The sequence below is a fragment of the Hippopotamus amphibius genome, chromosome 15, assembly GCF_030028045.1.
Source record: "Hippopotamus amphibius kiboko isolate mHipAmp2 chromosome 15, mHipAmp2.hap2, whole genome shotgun sequence".
Taxonomy (NCBI): Eukaryota; Metazoa; Chordata; class Mammalia; order Artiodactyla; family Hippopotamidae; genus Hippopotamus; species Hippopotamus amphibius.
The window spans coordinates 2,612,909-2,628,746 of NC_080200.1; the positions used below are offsets into that span (position 1 = coordinate 2,612,909).

The 15,838-nt window shown below is 63.3% G+C and overlaps 2 protein-coding genes across 2 annotated transcripts; one reads left to right on the top strand and one right to left on the bottom strand.

The window, feature by feature from the left end:
• The first annotated feature begins 59 nt into the window (after positions 1-59).
• TEKTIP1 (tektin bundle interacting protein 1) lies at positions 60-5,310 on the top strand. The gene is made up of 4 exons (XM_057708211.1): positions 60-2,121; positions 4,565-4,803; positions 4,898-5,023; positions 5,117-5,310. Exons 1-4 carry the CDS (start codon positions 1,811-1,813, stop codon positions 5,293-5,295), a joined length of 855 nt encoding a protein of 284 aa, XP_057564194.1. The 5' UTR covers positions 60-1,810; the 3' UTR covers positions 5,296-5,310.
• Positions 5,311-5,405: 95 nt separating this feature from the next.
• MFSD12 (major facilitator superfamily domain containing 12) lies at positions 5,406-15,412 on the bottom strand. Its single transcript, XM_057708210.1, has 10 exons — positions 15,019-15,412; positions 10,970-11,180; positions 9,034-9,172; positions 8,732-8,914; positions 8,351-8,443; positions 8,162-8,254; positions 7,611-7,781; positions 7,428-7,522; positions 6,171-6,301; positions 5,406-6,058 (listed from the first exon to the last, which is right to left on the bottom strand). Exons 1-10 carry the CDS (start codon positions 15,314-15,316, stop codon positions 6,036-6,038), a joined length of 1,437 nt encoding a protein of 478 aa, XP_057564193.1. The 5' UTR covers positions 15,317-15,412; the 3' UTR covers positions 5,406-6,035.
• Positions 15,413-15,838: the final 426 nt, after the last annotated feature.

Sequence of the window (15,838 nt, forward strand, 5' to 3'; positions counted from 1 at the left end):
GGCGTGGGTGCGGGGCTGGGCGAGGGAGCGGGCGTCTGGCGCGGGCAAGCCTTGCGCCTCCCGGAATGTGGCGTCGCGGTCATTAAACCACGCGGGTCGTGCACGGCTGGGGCTGCCCGTCTGTCCATCTGTCTGGAGCTGACAGCGCGCGTCTGTGCACACCGGGACCCCAGCGCAGCCTGCATGTCAGACGGGTGGCGAGTGGCCGGCTCTGGACAAGAGGCTGCAGGGGCCACTCACAGGCAGGCAGCAGCGGGGCGCGGTGTCCCCGAATCTGAGGACCCGTGATCCACACCCATCCTTGCAGCCCGGTTGGCCCCGCTGGGTGGCAGAGGGTGGGCCCGGGGTGGTGGTCTGAGCCTACAGCGAGGCCTGGCCCCGGGAGGAGGGGGCGGCTGCCACCTCCGCCTGACAGAGGGGGTCCAGGGCCAGCGGGGAGGTCCCCGTCCCGGCACCCTGCGCGTGGGGAGGGCTGGGGGCCGTGGTGGCAGGAATTGTTTCCGTTGCACCTGGACCGACAGGGAGTGAGTGACAGCGACAGCTGAGGGTGAGGTGGGAAGACCCAGCGGTTTCCGGGAAGGAGCAGAGCGGCGGGGGTCGGGAGGTCCCAGGGGCCTGGGAGCGAAGCAGCCCGGGCCAGAGGGGCTGCGACACCGGCAGGCCGGGGGACCCCAGGGGGCCTTGAGAAGGAAAAGGCTGAGGGCCTCTGTGGCAGGCAGCCCCCCACGACGGGTGGCGCGCCCCAGGCCTTCCCTCCTGGGCAGCGGGGGACAGTGAGGCCAGAGCCCAGACCTGCCCTTCAGGAGCTGCTGCGTGGCAGGTGAGTGGGACGATAGAGGGGTCAAGTGCATGTATCTGTCTTGGTGTGAAGGGTGGCGCAGGGCGTGGGGGGAGGGCAGCCTTGAGTCCAGGGCCGATGTGTGAGCAAAGGCCTGAGGAGGGGGCTGTGGACACACCTGGGCGGAGGTGATGCTCCAGGCTGTGGGCACAGCCCGTGCAAAGGCCCTGGGGCAGGACTGGGCCTGGTGTCGGACAGGAACGCTGAGGAGGCCTGAGTATCTGGAGCAGAGTGACTGAGGGGGAGACGGAGGAGAGGAGGGCAGGGAGAGGATGGGGCAGGTCGTGCAGGGCCTTGTGGGCCACAAGGAGGACCTGGGCTCCACCCAGGGAGGCGATGACAGGACTGGCCACAAGCATCCGGAAACGGTGAAAGGCGGGCAGGTTCTGGATTTCTTGTTAATTTTCTTGTGTGAAGTAAAGTGTGCAGAGCATATTAAGGTGTACAATTTGCTGCTTTTTGGTACATGTACTATGCTGTGCCACCATCTGTCCAATTCCAGAACATTCCACCTCCCCAAAAGAGGCCGCGTCCCCATCAGCAGTCACCCCCAGCCCCCGACAGCCACTGAGTCCATCCTCTGTGTCTGTGGATTTGCCTCTTCTGGACATTTCCCATCAGTGGAGTCACACGTGTGTCTGGTTTCTCACTGAGCCTCACGTTCCCAAGGTCGTGTCCGTGTGTCACTCCTTTTCATGGCCGAGTAACATTCCAGTGCGTGGAGGGACCCTGTGCTGGGTTTCTGCCCTGCGGCTGGTGGGCGTTTGGGGTGCTTCCCCTCTTTTGCCGCTGTGCACACGCGTGTGCAGATTCTCACGCTGGATGTATTTCGGAAACAGATGAAGGACCTGATGGAGGTGGGGGGAGAAGGGAGAAGCCGGGGCCTGCGGTGTCCCGACCTGGGCACCTGGACGGGTGGAGCTGAGGTTGTGGAAGGGAAATAAAGACGCTCCTTTGGGTTCGTAGACGCTCATGTGGGGTTGTTGGGGGCAGAGAAGATGTGGGAGGGCTGAGCCCAGGCCAGCCTCCTCCGGCCTCTGGCCTCCCCTAGCCTGGCCCCTCAGCTGGGGGAGGGGGGCCGCGGCCTGGACAGGGGCCAGCGGGCCCAGCCGTTGCCGGGACACCGGGCCTCCTTTGTCGCTGTCAACAATGGCCCCGCAGGCCTTGGAGGCAGGAGCCCCCGGGCACCCAGAGGCAGACATGCAGACCCTGAGGCGGGAGGCTGCCCGGCCCTACGTGCCGCGGGGGACCCTGGAAGTGGACTTCCCGGCACCGCTCTGCAGGTGAGCGCGGCCTGCCCCTGCAAGGCCTCTCTGGGTGTGTTTCCCACCGGCACCATTCGTACTCCTGAAAGGCAGGTGTGTGCTGCTCCCTGCACCCTCCTCACCCACCCGCACCCGGCTGGGGTCCCGGGAGGGGTGCACGCCGGTCACACGTGACGGTGCATGCGTGCACGACACGCATGTGTATATACACATACAGCCGGCAGAGCAGATAGGTTCCTGGGAGACCTGTGCTGCTGGAACAGCCCCGCAAGTGGGTGTCCTTGAACACAGAATTTACCCTCCTCCAGCTCTGGGGGGCCAGGGGTCCAAGGCCTTCTGAGGCCAGGAGGGGGCCTCTGCCCCGTGTCCCTCCCGGCTTCTGGGGGTGCTGGCTTGTAAAGGCCTCGCCCCGTCGCTGCGTCCCTCGTCTCGTGACCCTCTCCCCTGCCTGTCCAGGTCCCCTGGCCTTACCAGGACCGCGCTTCTTGACCCGGCATGACGGTCTTAAGTTCCATCTGCCGAGACCCTGTTTCAAATGAGGTCATGTTCTGAGATTCCGAGGGGACACTTTCAACCCATTAGAGGATCCGTTGATAAGGGTTAGTAAGCTACAGTGGGTTACTCTGCAGCTTCACTAAAAAGGCGAGTGAGTGCCCTTGGTGCTGCTCCATTTCCAAGAAAATCAGGTGAAAAAAGCAGCTGTGCCGCCATGATGGACGAAGGTTCCCACAGGTGTGTGATGGGAGGGATGGCATGCACATGCGCTGCTTCTGGAAGGGAGCGGAGACCACGAAGAGTGGTGGCCCGCGTGAGGGGCTGGCAGCCGCGTCAGGGGGATGCACTTCTTTTTTCAGTACTTTTTTAAAAAAGCATTTATTGGCTGCGTTGGGTCTCCATCACTGCACACGGGCTTTCTCTAGTTGCAGCAGGTGGGGCTACTCTTCTTGCAGAGCATGGACTCTGGGCACGCAGGCTTCAGTAGTTGCAGCACGCAGGCTCAACAGTTGTGGCCTGTGGACTCTAGAGCGCAGGCTCAGTAGTTGTGGCCCACGGGCTTAGTTGCTCCACGGCACGTGGGAGCTTTCCAGACCAGGGATCCGAACCTGTGTCCCCTGCATTGGCAGGTGGATTCTTAACCACTGCGCCACCAGGGAAGTCCCTCAGTACTTTTATTTAAATGCCAGTAGATCTCTTGATTCGAGACCAAAATGGCATTCATTTATTATGAGAAAAAAATTTTCTTCAGCTATAATGCGATGTTCTTTTATTAGTTTTTTTGAGGTATAATTGACACAAGGACTCACTTTTCATCGTGTGTTATTTTAGACTTTTTTATTTCCTTTTTACAAGCCAGGTGCATTTTGTAGTTTTGATTCATTTTGTAGTTCAAAAGGGTGGGGCCCACCAGATGGTTCCCAAACTCCCCTCCCTGCGAGTGGCAAACCCAGCCTGTGGCCACTTCCCAAAACCTGTGTGCTGGAACCGACTGGGCAGAGCCCACCTCTCATGAGACACGTGGGTTTCTGGGTTTGCATGTGGAGTGAGAACTCCAAGCAGGCCCAGGGGAGAACGTTTTGTCAGCCCTGCTGGGACCACCTCCCCAGAGCGAGCTCGCCAGGTCAAAGCACGTGCCTGTCTCTGTCTCTCGGGCAGTGGCCGCAAAGGTGTACCCAAAGGACAGCTTTAGTTTTAACAATATCTCGTTGAGGTTTGATTTTTGCCATCACTGGCGTGTTTCCACTTCCCTCTCTGCTCTGCCAGCCTCTGTTCCTTACACCACCTCCCGCTTCCCCAGGGCCTTTGCCCAAGCTGCTCCCTCCTCCTCAGGGAAGCCCTCCTGATGCTCTTGGCCTGGGACGGGCTCTGGAAGCAGAGCCCCCTGGAACAGGCACTCCTGTGTAGCCGTGGAGTTTCCCCTTTAAGCGTGAGTGTGTCTGCACTCGCAGCTGGCCCCGATGACTGGGGGGGCGGTGATAGCACAGGGTTCCCCAAAGCTCTCCCCCGGGGGCCTGGGCTCCCCACGTACTTTCCCTGTGTCCCCAACCCACGGCTCCCAAGCCAGACCAATGATGGTGAGACCTGGACCACTCACTCGGCCATAGCTGACACCACTTCCTCCTGGTACACCTCCAGGCCAGGGGGGCTTCCGGGAGGAAATGGCCTGCAGGCCTGGGAAGCTGGGCAAAGGACTTTGGTAGAGGCAAGAAAAGCTGAAGAGCTGAAATGTTTCGGAGGCTCCCGGGGGTTGAGGAGGATACGGCAGTGAGGAGGGGGCTACGAGGGGTCAGCCTCCCACCCTCTGCCAGCCTGGGTGGGAGATGCCCGGTACTGAGGGACAGAGAAGGCCCCCCACACCTCGAGCCAGGCCTCTGCACCCTCGATGCTGGTGAAGAGGATGAAGAGGCCCAGGGAGGACAAGGGAGCTGAAAGCTCAGTCTCTCTCCTCCCGCCCCGCCCTCAGCGATGACTACCTGTCCCAGGAGGGGCCCCGCTGGACGCCGGCCATCAAGCAGGCAATGCGCTGGAAGTACACACCCATGGGACACGACGCGGCCGGCCAGCTGTGGTACACGGGCCTGACCAACTCAGACTCCCGAGAAGCCTGGTACACGCTCCCTCGGGCGCCGGACAGCCCGTACCGCGAGGCTTACGCCCGCTGGCACGGATGCCACAGCCACCGGGAGCGCAGCATGCCCTCGGGTGAGTGCCCAGCCCCGCCCATCCTGACACCAGGCCAGCCTTGAGGGCAGGGCGAAGGCCAGAGCCAGAGATCACCCCCACCCCTACCCCGCAGCCTGTACCCAGCGTCTGCGGGAGACCGCCTGGTACGACCCCATCACCCCCGCGCAGTACAGGGACCCCGGCACGCGGTGGTGCGGCGTGCTGTGGAAGGACAGACCCATCCGGGGCAAGGAGTATGGTGAGCCTGGGGCACCGCACCGGGGGCTGGCGGACGAAACCACCTGGGGCTGGGACGCGGGACCAGCCAGTGACCCGGGTCCTGGCCCCGCAGTGACCAACCGGCAGCGATTCGGGGTGGAGCCGCTGTGGCGGGCGTCTGACTACGTGCCGTACCTGTCCGCGCCCCAGCGCCCGCGCTACACCACCCAGAGCTACCGGCAGTGGGACCTGGAACCCTACTGCCCAGCCACCCACCAGCAGCCCCCGCCCGTCTACACGCCCAGCCACTGATAAAGGTCCTGCTGCCTGACGCGGCTGCGCGGGGGCCCGGCGCCTCTCCACCTCCAGGGCCGGGGCCTGGGGGGGTCGGGCGGCCAGTAAAGGGAGCTCGGAACCCAGACCCTGGGGACCCAGCGCCAGGGCAGAGGCAGGCAGACGCCCTCTCCTGCCCTCGGCTCCCCCGGCCCCGGGCCCCAGGCCGACAGCCATGGCCTGGGCGCAGGGAGCCGCTCTCGGGCCACCAGCCCGGCCTGCTGAGCCTTGCCGCCCCCACGGTCAGGGTCGGAGCCTGGCCCCCTCACCCCGAGGCTGGGGCCCTGGCGGGCTCAGCGACGGCTCCGTCCTCCAGGGCCTGGCAGCACCCAGGAGACCCTAAGCTGGCTGGGGCTGAGCTTGGGGCGGCCCCTGCACCCAGGAGCCTCACATCCGGCCTTCACACAACACAGCACCCCCAGATCATCCAGACGGTGGGGGGCGAGTTAGAGTTGGGAATGGGGTACCCGAAATGCACAAGGACCCCACCAGCCCCTGGATACCAGAGGGCCTAGCTCGGTGTCCCCGCCCTGGAGGGGATAAGCTGCTGGGATCCCGCCCATTCTGACCACGCCCCTCGCCCCGCCCCCTGCAGCCAGGCGGAACAGGACAGATGCAGGAGTGGGATCAGAGGCGCTAAGGGGCCGCTCCAGGCCACTCGGGCATGAATGTTCACAGTCGCCGTTAGTTTACAAAGGGCGAGGGACCATGGGGCGACATCAGGGTTGGGATCCAGGGTCCCCTGCAAGAGAAAGGGGTGGAAGTGGGTTAGCGAGGGTGGGGGCCGGGCCTGTCCCAGACCTACCACCCGAGGCTGGTGTGGGGCTTCTGTGGGTGGAGGGCCTGCAACTCACAGCTCCGAAGGCGGATGGGCCAGACGAGGAGGCTGCACAGAGCCAGGGTGGCAGCCACGCCCACGCCGCCCGTCACGGCCGCCATCACCCAGTGGTAGAAGGCCATGCAGGCTTTGCAGCAGAGCTCCGAGCTGGGAGCAGGGGGAGGGCGAAAGGGGGTGAGTGGACACCTGTCAGTACCTTCCAGCCCCAGCCTGGACCTCCCGCCCCTCCCATCTCAGCCGGGGCTCCCCGTCTTTCCCAGCACTCAGGCCAGGTCCAGGGGGATTGCCCTCGACCCCCTTCTCCCCTCCAACATCTGATACTTCAGCCAGAAGGTCAGCTCTGCCTTCAAAGTCTATCCCAGACTGCACACTTCTCCTCCCTCCAGATCCAGCCCCACCACCACCACCACCACCCTAGTCCCCTCCCCTGTTCCCACCCTCCCTTCCCCATCTGTCCTCTCTGAAGCTACCACCAGAGGGCACCTGTGAGCACCTGAGTCAGGCCCCGCCCCCACCCTGCCCACGGCCCTCCAGGGCTCCCACCGCCCTGGGATAAAAGCCGAAGTCCTCCCCCAGGCCCACTAGGCCCTGTACAACGTGCCCATCCCCTCCCTGCCCTCCCCTCCTCCCTCTCTCCCCCTTGCTCACTCTGCTCCAGCCACACACGCCTTCTTGCTGTTCCTCCAACACATCAGGCACAGTCCTGCCCCAGGGCCTTTGCACAGGCTGTTCCTCCCCATTTGCCTAGAACTCCCTGACCTCCTCCAGGTCTTGGGTCCCCTGTCACCTAAAGGAAACCCTTCCTGACCTCTTGCCCCAGTCAGACCTCCCTAAGTGCACATTTCTGCATGAGATTATTCCTGTGGCAGTTGTTGCCCCCAGCTCCACGAGGACTGTGGGCCAGGCCGGCTTTCATTCCCAAATCCTGGGCTTCTACAGGGTGCAGGCTGGAGTCTAGAGCTATCTGGGGCTGGAACCCTAGGTTCTGAAGAGTCTGAATTACAGGGATTCCAGGCTCTCCCGGTGCCCTGTCCACTCACATGCCCCAATCCATCTGTGTGTCCTCAGCACCTGGCCCGGACACACTGTCAGCTCAGTGACTACGTGGGTGCTCAAGGTGGGGGACAACCCGGTCTCCCTGGCTGTGAGGCCACTGGGGCGGGGTCTCCCATTCTCATGGAATCCGCAGACCTGGGGCAGTGCCTGGAGCACAGCACGGGCTCAGCACAGCCCAGGAAACGCGAGAACGAGTGGATGCTGGGGGGTCACTCACGAGCAGGGGTGCAGGCCCTGGATGGCCATGACCGCCAGCCCGTTGGCCACCTTGTCCGAGAAGCTCATGGCACCATACACGAAGGCTCCACTGTGCTGGGGGGGGGACACGGGCAGGGGCTCAGCATCGCAGGCCTCCGCCGTCGTCCCCGACCCCAACCCGGACCGGCTCAGCAGCCCCTACCGTGTGGGGGCCGATGAGGTCCGCCGTCATGGCCAGTGAGGTGACGAGGATGGTGGCACAGCCCGTGCCCAGCAGCACGGCCGCCACATACACAGCCACGCCCAGCTCATCTGCCAGCGCCACCCAGGCTGCGAAGGCCAGGATCACCAGGAGGCCCACGAAGTAGGTCATCTGCAGAGAGCCCGGCCTGGCGTCAGGCACGCCTCGCTGGGCAGCCCTGAGCCCAGCGCGTGCCCTCTCTGGTCTTCCATCTGGTCCCCGACCCCAGCAGATGAGGGGGTTGAGCTGGGCCATCCCTATGGAGCCCCCAGCTCTGACCTCAGAGGATTCTGAGATTCTGGGCCGCGGCGGTGCCCTCGAGCTACCCTGTCTGTGCCGGCCACCACTGGAGACGGGCGGCTCCTTATGTCTCAGCGCAGGTCAATTAAAAGGAAAGGACACAGGCATTCCGTTCCTCAGTCACGCCGGCCGCCCACCCCCTCCCGCGCTGGGCCTGGAGTCACCCAGGCGCCACGCCCCCTACCCCGGCCCCCGCTGCCCGGCCCACTCACGCGCCTCCCGATGCACTTGTTGACGGGCTTCATGAGGAAGGAGGAGAGGAAGCCGCTGACGTACATCACCAGCGGGATGGTGGCGATGAACTTCTGTCGGGGCAGAGCGGCCACAGGTGCGTCGGGCGGGGCTCGTGAGGCTCGGGGGGCCCCCCAGCCCCGCCGCCCCGGCCTGCGCGCCCAGCTCACCTTGGGCAGGTTGAGGGAGTAGGTGAGGTACATGGCCATGTACGTCTGGGACAGGTTCACAATCAGCCTCGTGCTCATGTACAGCAAGCCCACCTATGGACAGACAGAGGGACGGGTCGGGGGGCTTCCTTCGCTCCCCCACACGGGGAGCACTGGGGCCAAGGTGAGCAACCCTACCGCTGGCACCCGATCCATTAGTAGCGACTGCCTAGCTGGTCAGGTGGAGAGAGCAGTGGTTGATTAGTAAGGTCTGCCGTGGGTGTGGACTGCAGGGGGGGCTGCGTTTGCTCCCGTGTCTGCCGTCCCGCCTGCGGCCCCACAGAGGAAGGGCCTGGTGGGAGAGGGGCATCCACTCCAACCCGCTCTACCCCCATGACGTACCTGATAAAAGGCCGGCTCCCGCAGCCAGTGCTTCCAGAGCAGCAAGGGCCGGGCGGTGGCGGGGGCCAACAGGGGCCTGTGCTCATCCGGCTCCTCCACCTGCCGCCGGCGCCCCTCCCTGGTGCCCAGGTGGAACAGCAGTGAGAAGACAGCTCCAATGCCCACCACCAACAGGGAGAGGTTCTGGGGACCAGGCAGGAGAGAGGTCAGCAGTGACGCGCGGCCTGAGCCCTGAGTTCAGGGCCTTGGGGGTGTCCCGTCCGGCCAGCGGCAGCCTTGGCCCACCCCGGGCCCCAGCTCACCCGGAACACTGGCACGTCCTGGACCCCCAGCTGGTCATTGGCATCCTGGGCGGGCCCCATGTGGGGAGAGCCCTGCAGGTGGAGCAGAAGCCAGGCAGCGCCGTAGACGGTGATGTTGGCCACCACGGTGAAGGCGTACCTGCCGGGGCGCAGGCGAGGCCTCAGCAGGGCAGCCCCAGAGCCACGCAACCACTTCCTCCCCAGGCGGCCGCACAGTCGGAGCTGCTTGTAGCGTCTGGGTAACCTCTGGCCTGGTGATTTCAGCCACCAACACGTTGGGTAGCCCCAGGAAAACCTCTGCTGGGCTCAGTTTCCCCAGCCTGTTACCCGATTTCCCACTCTAACCCAAGACACCCCCATGAGGCCCCGTCTGCCTGGGGCCTTAGTGCAAAGACTCAGCAAAGCAGGAGTGGGTCAGGCCTGCAACCCAGAAGCCTGAGAACCTAGGATACTCAGAGATCCTGGGCTTCAGCTGGGCAAGGGCTCTGGTCTAGAGTCTCCCGGGTCCACTCCTGCCTGCAGCCCCAGAGCCGTGGCCCCCCCAGCGCCTCGGCCGGGAAGGAGCCTCTGGAGCTCACCAGGAGTCCCTTTCCCTTTCTAAAAGTGAGAACAGGAACACCCCCAGAGGTTGAGGTGAAGATGACACGAGGTAGGCGGTAGAGCCCTTGCAGGTCGAAAGCGCCCAGAGCTTGGCCTCTGCTGCACCCAGCCCGTCCCCTTCAGCTGGGGCCCTCGGGGGCCCCAGGCATTGGGAAACCCCCACCTGCCGTTAGTGCCCGCAGCTATAGGCCATAATGGGGAACTGGGCTGCAGACAGGCGGGGCCCTCGTGACCAGCACTTATGCCCAAACGGCCACCCTCATGTGGGATGGCCCTCCCGCCCAGAACTGTCAGCTCCTGATCCCCGTTCCCGCTGCACAGGTCCCGCTCTGCTCCAGCCCTGTCCCTGGGCACATGACAACCTCTCAGGCTTGTCGTGAGGATTCAAGATCGTTTGCGTGACGGGCCCGGAACTGTGCCCCGCACACAGCAGGCTTTCCATAAATGCTCCTGCTACCATCATATCCAGAATCGCCTCCTTTAGCACCTCAAGCAAGCCAGCAGGTGAGCTGGGCACCAACTGTCCCCACGTGTGGCAGGCAGGACGCTAAGACGCTTGGACATTCCCATGCCCTGGCCCCACCCTGTCTAAACCCCTCCTCCTGGGGAACAGGACCTATGAATGTGATGGGATGTCAAGACCATGTTTAGGTAACATTCTGCAGCAGAAGTAAAGGGATTTGGGGGGTACAATTAAGGGAGATTATCCTGAGTGGGCCTGACCTAATCAGGCAACCCTCAGAAAGCTGGCTCACACCACCCCTGAGAGCAGAGATTCGCACTGGCCTAAAAGAAGCAGCAAGCCGCTACAACTTCTTTTTTTTTTTTTTTGGCCATGCCACGTGGCATGTGGGAACTTAGTTCTCTGACCAGGGATTGAACCCATGCCCCCTGCAACAGAAGCACAGAGTCTTAGCCACTGGACTGCCGGGAAGTCCCAGCCCCCCGTGACTCGTGCATCTATAAGACGACAAACACTGCCAACAATGACACGAGCAGGATAGAGGGACCCTGAGCCTCAGATGACACCCCAGCCCTAGCGCACAACTTGACTGCAGCCTCAAGCCTGACGCTGAGAACCCAGCTAAGCTAAGCCAGACTCCTGACCCACAGAAACCGGGAGGTGGTCAGTGTGTGCTGTTCGAAGCTGCCGACTGGGTGTTCGTTTGTTACGCAGCAGCGGCTGAATGATACACTAATCTACAGCTGTCCACACTGGGGCCGAGTCCCAGAGCCGCATGGCCAAGCAGAGCCCAGATGTGGCGGGTAGCCCCGGACCCCTGGCCTCGCCTGCTCACTGCGTGCCCACCCACCCACCCTACCCCGAAGGCGGCACCTGAGAGCCGTGAGCTCCACCTTCTCGTGGTCGCTGGTGACGAGCTCCGGGATGAGGCTGAGGTGGGCGATCTGTGTGGCGGCCCAGCCGAACTGGAAGATCACGATGAAGGGCCCGTAGTAGAGGAGGGCAACCCACTCGGGCGTGGCGGCCCCACAGCCCAGGCAGGGGCTGAAGATGAAGGGGAAGGACAGCAGGACGCAGATGGTGCCTGTGGACGAGCAGAGCGGGGAGGGCACGCTGCGGGGCCTTCCCACGCCAGCCCAGGGCTCCCCAGGAGGGGACAAAACCGAGACACAGAGAAGGTTAGAGACCCCCCAAGTCACACAGCAAGTGGGGGTCAGCCGCCCAGGGCTCCCTGTGACAAATGGGGAAACTAAGGCCGAGAGATCCGGGGTCCCCTGAGGACACGCAGCCAAACAGGACAGAGGGGCCGGGCCTCCCAGTCCAGGCCCTGTGCCCGTTGTGTGTGATGGGGAAGCTGAGACAGAGCAGGTCCCAAGCTGTAACCACGCGGGAGCAGGGCCAGGTGAGGGGGGGCAGGGATGGGGCCTCGCCACGCCGGCTCAGGACTCCCCAGCTGTGCCCCCTTGGCGACAGCTGCAGAAACAAGCAGAGCCTGAGGCCTCGCAGCGGTTGAGAGGGCGCTGTGGGGTCCCCAGGGGAACCGCCCACCACAGATGCATCACTTACGCCCGTCACTTCCCCTTCCCCCCTCACCCACAGAGGGGCCTTTTCCTCCCAACTCCTACCAGGTGTCCCATGGGGCTGCCAGGAATCAGGAGGCCCAGGGGACACTGCGGCGGGGCGGGGGGGGGGGGGGGGGGAGGCTGGGGGGGGGGGAGGGGCTGGACCCTGCCCTCCCAGAGCCCTAGTGTCAGCCCATAAGGCGGCCTCTCCCTGGAAAACACTCTAATACCTCAGAACAGAACAAGCCCAAGTTCTCCCTGAGGCCCCAAAGGCCCTGCACGACCTGCCCTGTTCCCTCCCTGCCCTCCCCTCCTCCCCCTCTCCCCCTCGCTCACTCTGCTCCAGCTACCCGGGCCTCCTTCCTGTTCCTCCTGCCCCAGGGCCTTTGCACAGGCTGTGCTGCTGCCTGGAATGCTTTTCCCCTCACATCTGAGCAAGGCCCACTCCTCTTCATCCCTCCAGGACTCAACTCAAATGCCACCTCCTCAAAGAAGCCCCACTGACCAGCCCAGTCACCAGCAGTCCCCTCAGTCCCCACCCTGACAACTCTCTGTCTGAACCCTGCTTTCTCTTCTTCACATCCCTTAAAACACAGGAATTTGTCTGTCTGTCTGTCTAGGGTGGGTAACAGGTCTTCCCAAGTCACTTCTGTGTCCCTGGCACCCAACACAGAGGCTGGCACATCGAGATCTTTTGAATGAGTGAATAATAATAATTGTGGCCTCTATTTACAGCCCAAAGAGCGGCTATTATTATTAACCCCATTTCCTGATGAGGACATGGGCCCACTGAGTGAGCTGCAGAGCTGAGAGTCCAGCCTGTTGGACCCTGAGCCATGCTCCTTCCCTGCAACTCTCCACCACCCTTCTCCTCCCATCCCAGAGCTGGACTTCCGTCATCCCCTCCAGGCCCCGGAGGTGACCTCATCCCCCAGACCCTGTGCCCGCCTCCATGGTCCTGGGATTGGGAAATGAAACCAAAACTACGCTTGCTATTTCTCTGGAACTGGCTCCTGGGAGGGGCACCCCCAGGCAGATTCCTGGCGGCCCAGAGGCCACCCTGGGGCCAGACAGGAACTGTAGACTCTGGTCAGAGGAATGTGCTGCCCTGGCCGGACTCTACCCTGCCGCTGCCCAGGCCAGGTTAACCATTGTCAGGACCAGGCTGCCTGGCTGGGGGACTTTGGGCAAGTGGCTCTGCCTCTCTGGGCCTCTGTTTCCAGGAAAGGGAGCTAATGAGAATACCTCACAAGATCAACAGTAGAATTAAGAGTTCATGTGTGAAATCGGGAGCTCCTACTACTCTGAGCCACTTCCGTCTCAGCAACTTCAAAGCCATGAGAGTTCACACATTTGCAAAAGCTGTTTCAACACTTGGAATATCCCCCTACGTACACACACACTCCTGTTCATCCTTCAAAACCCCAAAGCTAATGGCTCCTCCTCCAGAGCTCTGCTTCTTCCTATGAAGCCCAGTCTACCCATCTGCCCCAGCCTGGACCCCACAGGAGTGTCTGGCTCTCTGGGTCCTCTCTGCACTAGACGGGGACCCCCAAGGGCTTGTCAAGAGAAAGAGTGAGTCCATCCCCACCACTCACAAAGTCGGGGGCAAAATAGAGAAGTGGGCACTGTGGCTGAGATGACCTTCACTCAAGTCACCTTATCGGGCATCACAAGGAGCCACCCTGGCTTCCGCTCCCCACAGATCTTCCAGGATCTCCCCACGTGCTAACCCCAAGGCAGGGGGAGGGAGCAGGTGGAGGCCTTGGTATCTGGTTGGGGTACCCATCCCCCGGTCTGTTTTGCATAAATCCAAAGCCTTCAGTTTATTAACAAAGGTGCCTCCACTCCCCTAACCGCCCCCTCTGCAAGGGGACTCAGATTCTCCCTCTGGGGTCAGGTGGGACCCTCACTGAACCTCAGCCCTCCAATTACAAAAGGGGAAGACAGGCTGTTACTAAGTCCCACCTCAGGGCCTTTGCACATGCAGTGTCCACTGCCAGGGCCACCTACTCACCGCTAGCTCCATCTCCTTAGAGGGGTCTCACCTGTCCGCCCCAGAGAAAACAGCCCTCACACCTCTCTGGCCCAGGAACTACCGTTTTCGTGTGTCAACGGGCCTACCCAACTATTATGAACAAAACTGCGTCTGAGACTCTGGGCTCAGCTCTGGAAGCAATCTCAACCGCAGCCCGCAGAGGGATGCCTCTGTCTGAGGTCTGAGTCACCTGCGTCTCCCTGCTCCCCCCACCCCTCCGCCCTGGCTACTAGTCTAATGTGACCCAGGAACAGCCTGGGCATCCTCAGCGTCTAAGAAACCTGAAATGCAGCCCCCGAGCGCAGCCACAGCAGCGCCAGCCACCTGCAGGCAACTTGGACACCTGTTGTACTTTGGAAAAAAATGTCCTTCATGAGGGCCTGGGGCAAATCACTGTGGCCTCAGTCATCGTTCCCTAGGGCAAGGAGACACTGGCCAGCCCTCCTGGCTTCAGGAAAGCTGCTATGCAGAATTCCCAGAAGCGGGTAGGATTCCGGGCTCTGCCTCCTGAAATGCACGGTGTGCCCCAAGCGCCAGGATGTGGCAGGTAGTTCTGCCAGGGAAAGAACAGACGGCAAAGTGGCCAGGGCTAATCTCAGGGCCCAGGGTCCGGGCGGGCAGAGAAGGGACTCTGGGAGCCAGGCCTTATCATGGGTGTGCCCCGCACAGGGTGCCGCGGCCCTTGTGGGACCCACCTCCTCCCCTAGCCAACGAGTCCCTCTAGTCCGGGCAACTCCCCCAGGACGAACAGAGGGTGACCCCATTACCTGCTCTGCAGACCCCTATCCCATCAGCCGGCCAAGCACAGAACCCCGACCCTTCTGGCTCACCTGACCCCCAACCCAGTTCCCAGGGCAGCTCCCCAAAGCCACCAAGTGCCAGGCTGCCCAAGACAGGGCAGGGGATGGACAGACAAAGTGCGCTGGGGAAATGGACAGACCGAGCTCTAGGCAGCCTGACCCTCACTCAGGGTTGTCTTGGGTGGTCGGTCACCGTGATACAGGCGGGGACGTCAAGGCCAGACCAGACAGACTGACAGAGGAGGCGCTGGCAGGAAGACCCAACCCTGAGAGGGTTCAGGGTGCCCCCGAGGGTCAGACAGACGAAGAAAAGCGACCCTGGAGGGTCACACGAAGGGTCAGACGGAAGAGGCTCCGCGGGTCAGACAGCAGCCATGGGACAGATAGACAGACAGAAGAAGGGGTACAGGGCCATTAAGCCGGCAGATGGGAAGACTCATGCGTTGGGCAGATGGAGAGGACCGAGCAGTGGCACAGAGCGGGGAGGCTCAGTCGGATGGGGGAGGCCGAGCCGGGGCTTACCGACCAGGTGCCAGGCCTTGCGCGGGCCGAAGCGGGCACAGCGGCCTGCGGCGCGGTCAGCCTCGAAGCCCACGAGGGGCGTGCACAGCCCGTCGGCCACCTGGCCGAGCAGCAGCAGCAGGCCGGCGCCGCGGGAGCTGTAGGCGCGCACCGAGTGCAGGTAGAGCAGCAGGTAGGTGAACCACATGGACGCGCACAGGTCATTGAGGAAGTGGCCCACGGCGTAGCTCAGCCGCGCGGCCAGGGACAGCGGCCGCGGGGGCGCCCCCGCTCCGGCCCCCGGGGGCCCCGGGCCCATGGCGGCGCTCCGGGCCCGGCCCGTCCGTCCGGCTCCGGGAGACGGGACCCCCGGCCCGGGCCGCCCGCGTCCCGCTCTCCTCGCGCCGCCGCCCTCGCCCGCCCGCCCCGCCCCGCCCCGCCCGCCCCGGCTGAGCGCCTTTGCGGCGACAGAGCCGGTGGACCCGAGACTAGCTCGGCCGGGGCGGGGAAATCCCGGGAGCGGAGGCCGCCTCCGCCAATCGGGGCCCAGCGCCGGGGATGGACAGCCAATCATCACGAAGAGGGGCGTGGCCTAGGGGCAAGCCGGGCCCCGACACCCGGCACCGACGGGGCTGCGGGGTCCTAGCGCCCAACTGTCTCACGGTGGTTTGCCCACCCCTCCCACCGAGGTGGGGGTTAGACGTCAAGGGCGCCCCTACACAGACTCCAGCCTCCAGACCCGCGCCATCTCAGCCTGCCCGCACATTTTCGAGGCCTGCTGTGGGCCGGGGAGGACGGGGCGTAGATGGGTGGAAAAGAGGTCTGAGTCCGACCTCGCCTC

What these genes read in the sequence shown, in the direction of transcription:
- MFSD12 (XM_057708210.1), bottom strand. Translation starts at nt 15,316, where the DNA reads ATGGGCCCGGGGCCCCCGGGGGCCGGAGCGGGGGCGCCCCCGCGGCCG. An exon ending in ACTCCCTCAACCTGCCCAAG is followed by an intron (nt 8,255 to 8,350) that starts GTGAGCTGGGCG and finishes CTGCCCCGACAG; the next exon opens with AAGTTCATCGCCACCATCCC. An exon ending in ACCTCATCGGCCCCCACACG is followed by an intron (nt 7,523 to 7,610) that starts GTAGGGGCTGCT and finishes TCCCCCCCCCAG; the next exon opens with CACAGTGGAGCCTTCGTGTA.
- TEKTIP1 (XM_057708211.1), top strand. Translation starts at nt 1,811, where the DNA reads ATGTGGGGTTGTTGGGGGCAGAGAAGATGTGGGAGGGCTGAGCCCAGG. An exon ending in TTCCCGGCACCGCTCTGCAG is followed by an intron (nt 2,122 to 4,564) that starts GTGAGCGCGGCC and finishes CCCCGCCCTCAG; the next exon opens with CGATGACTACCTGTCCCAGG. An exon ending in CATCCGGGGCAAGGAGTATG is followed by an intron (nt 5,024 to 5,116) that starts GTGAGCCTGGGG and finishes CTGGCCCCGCAG; the next exon opens with TGACCAACCGGCAGCGATTC.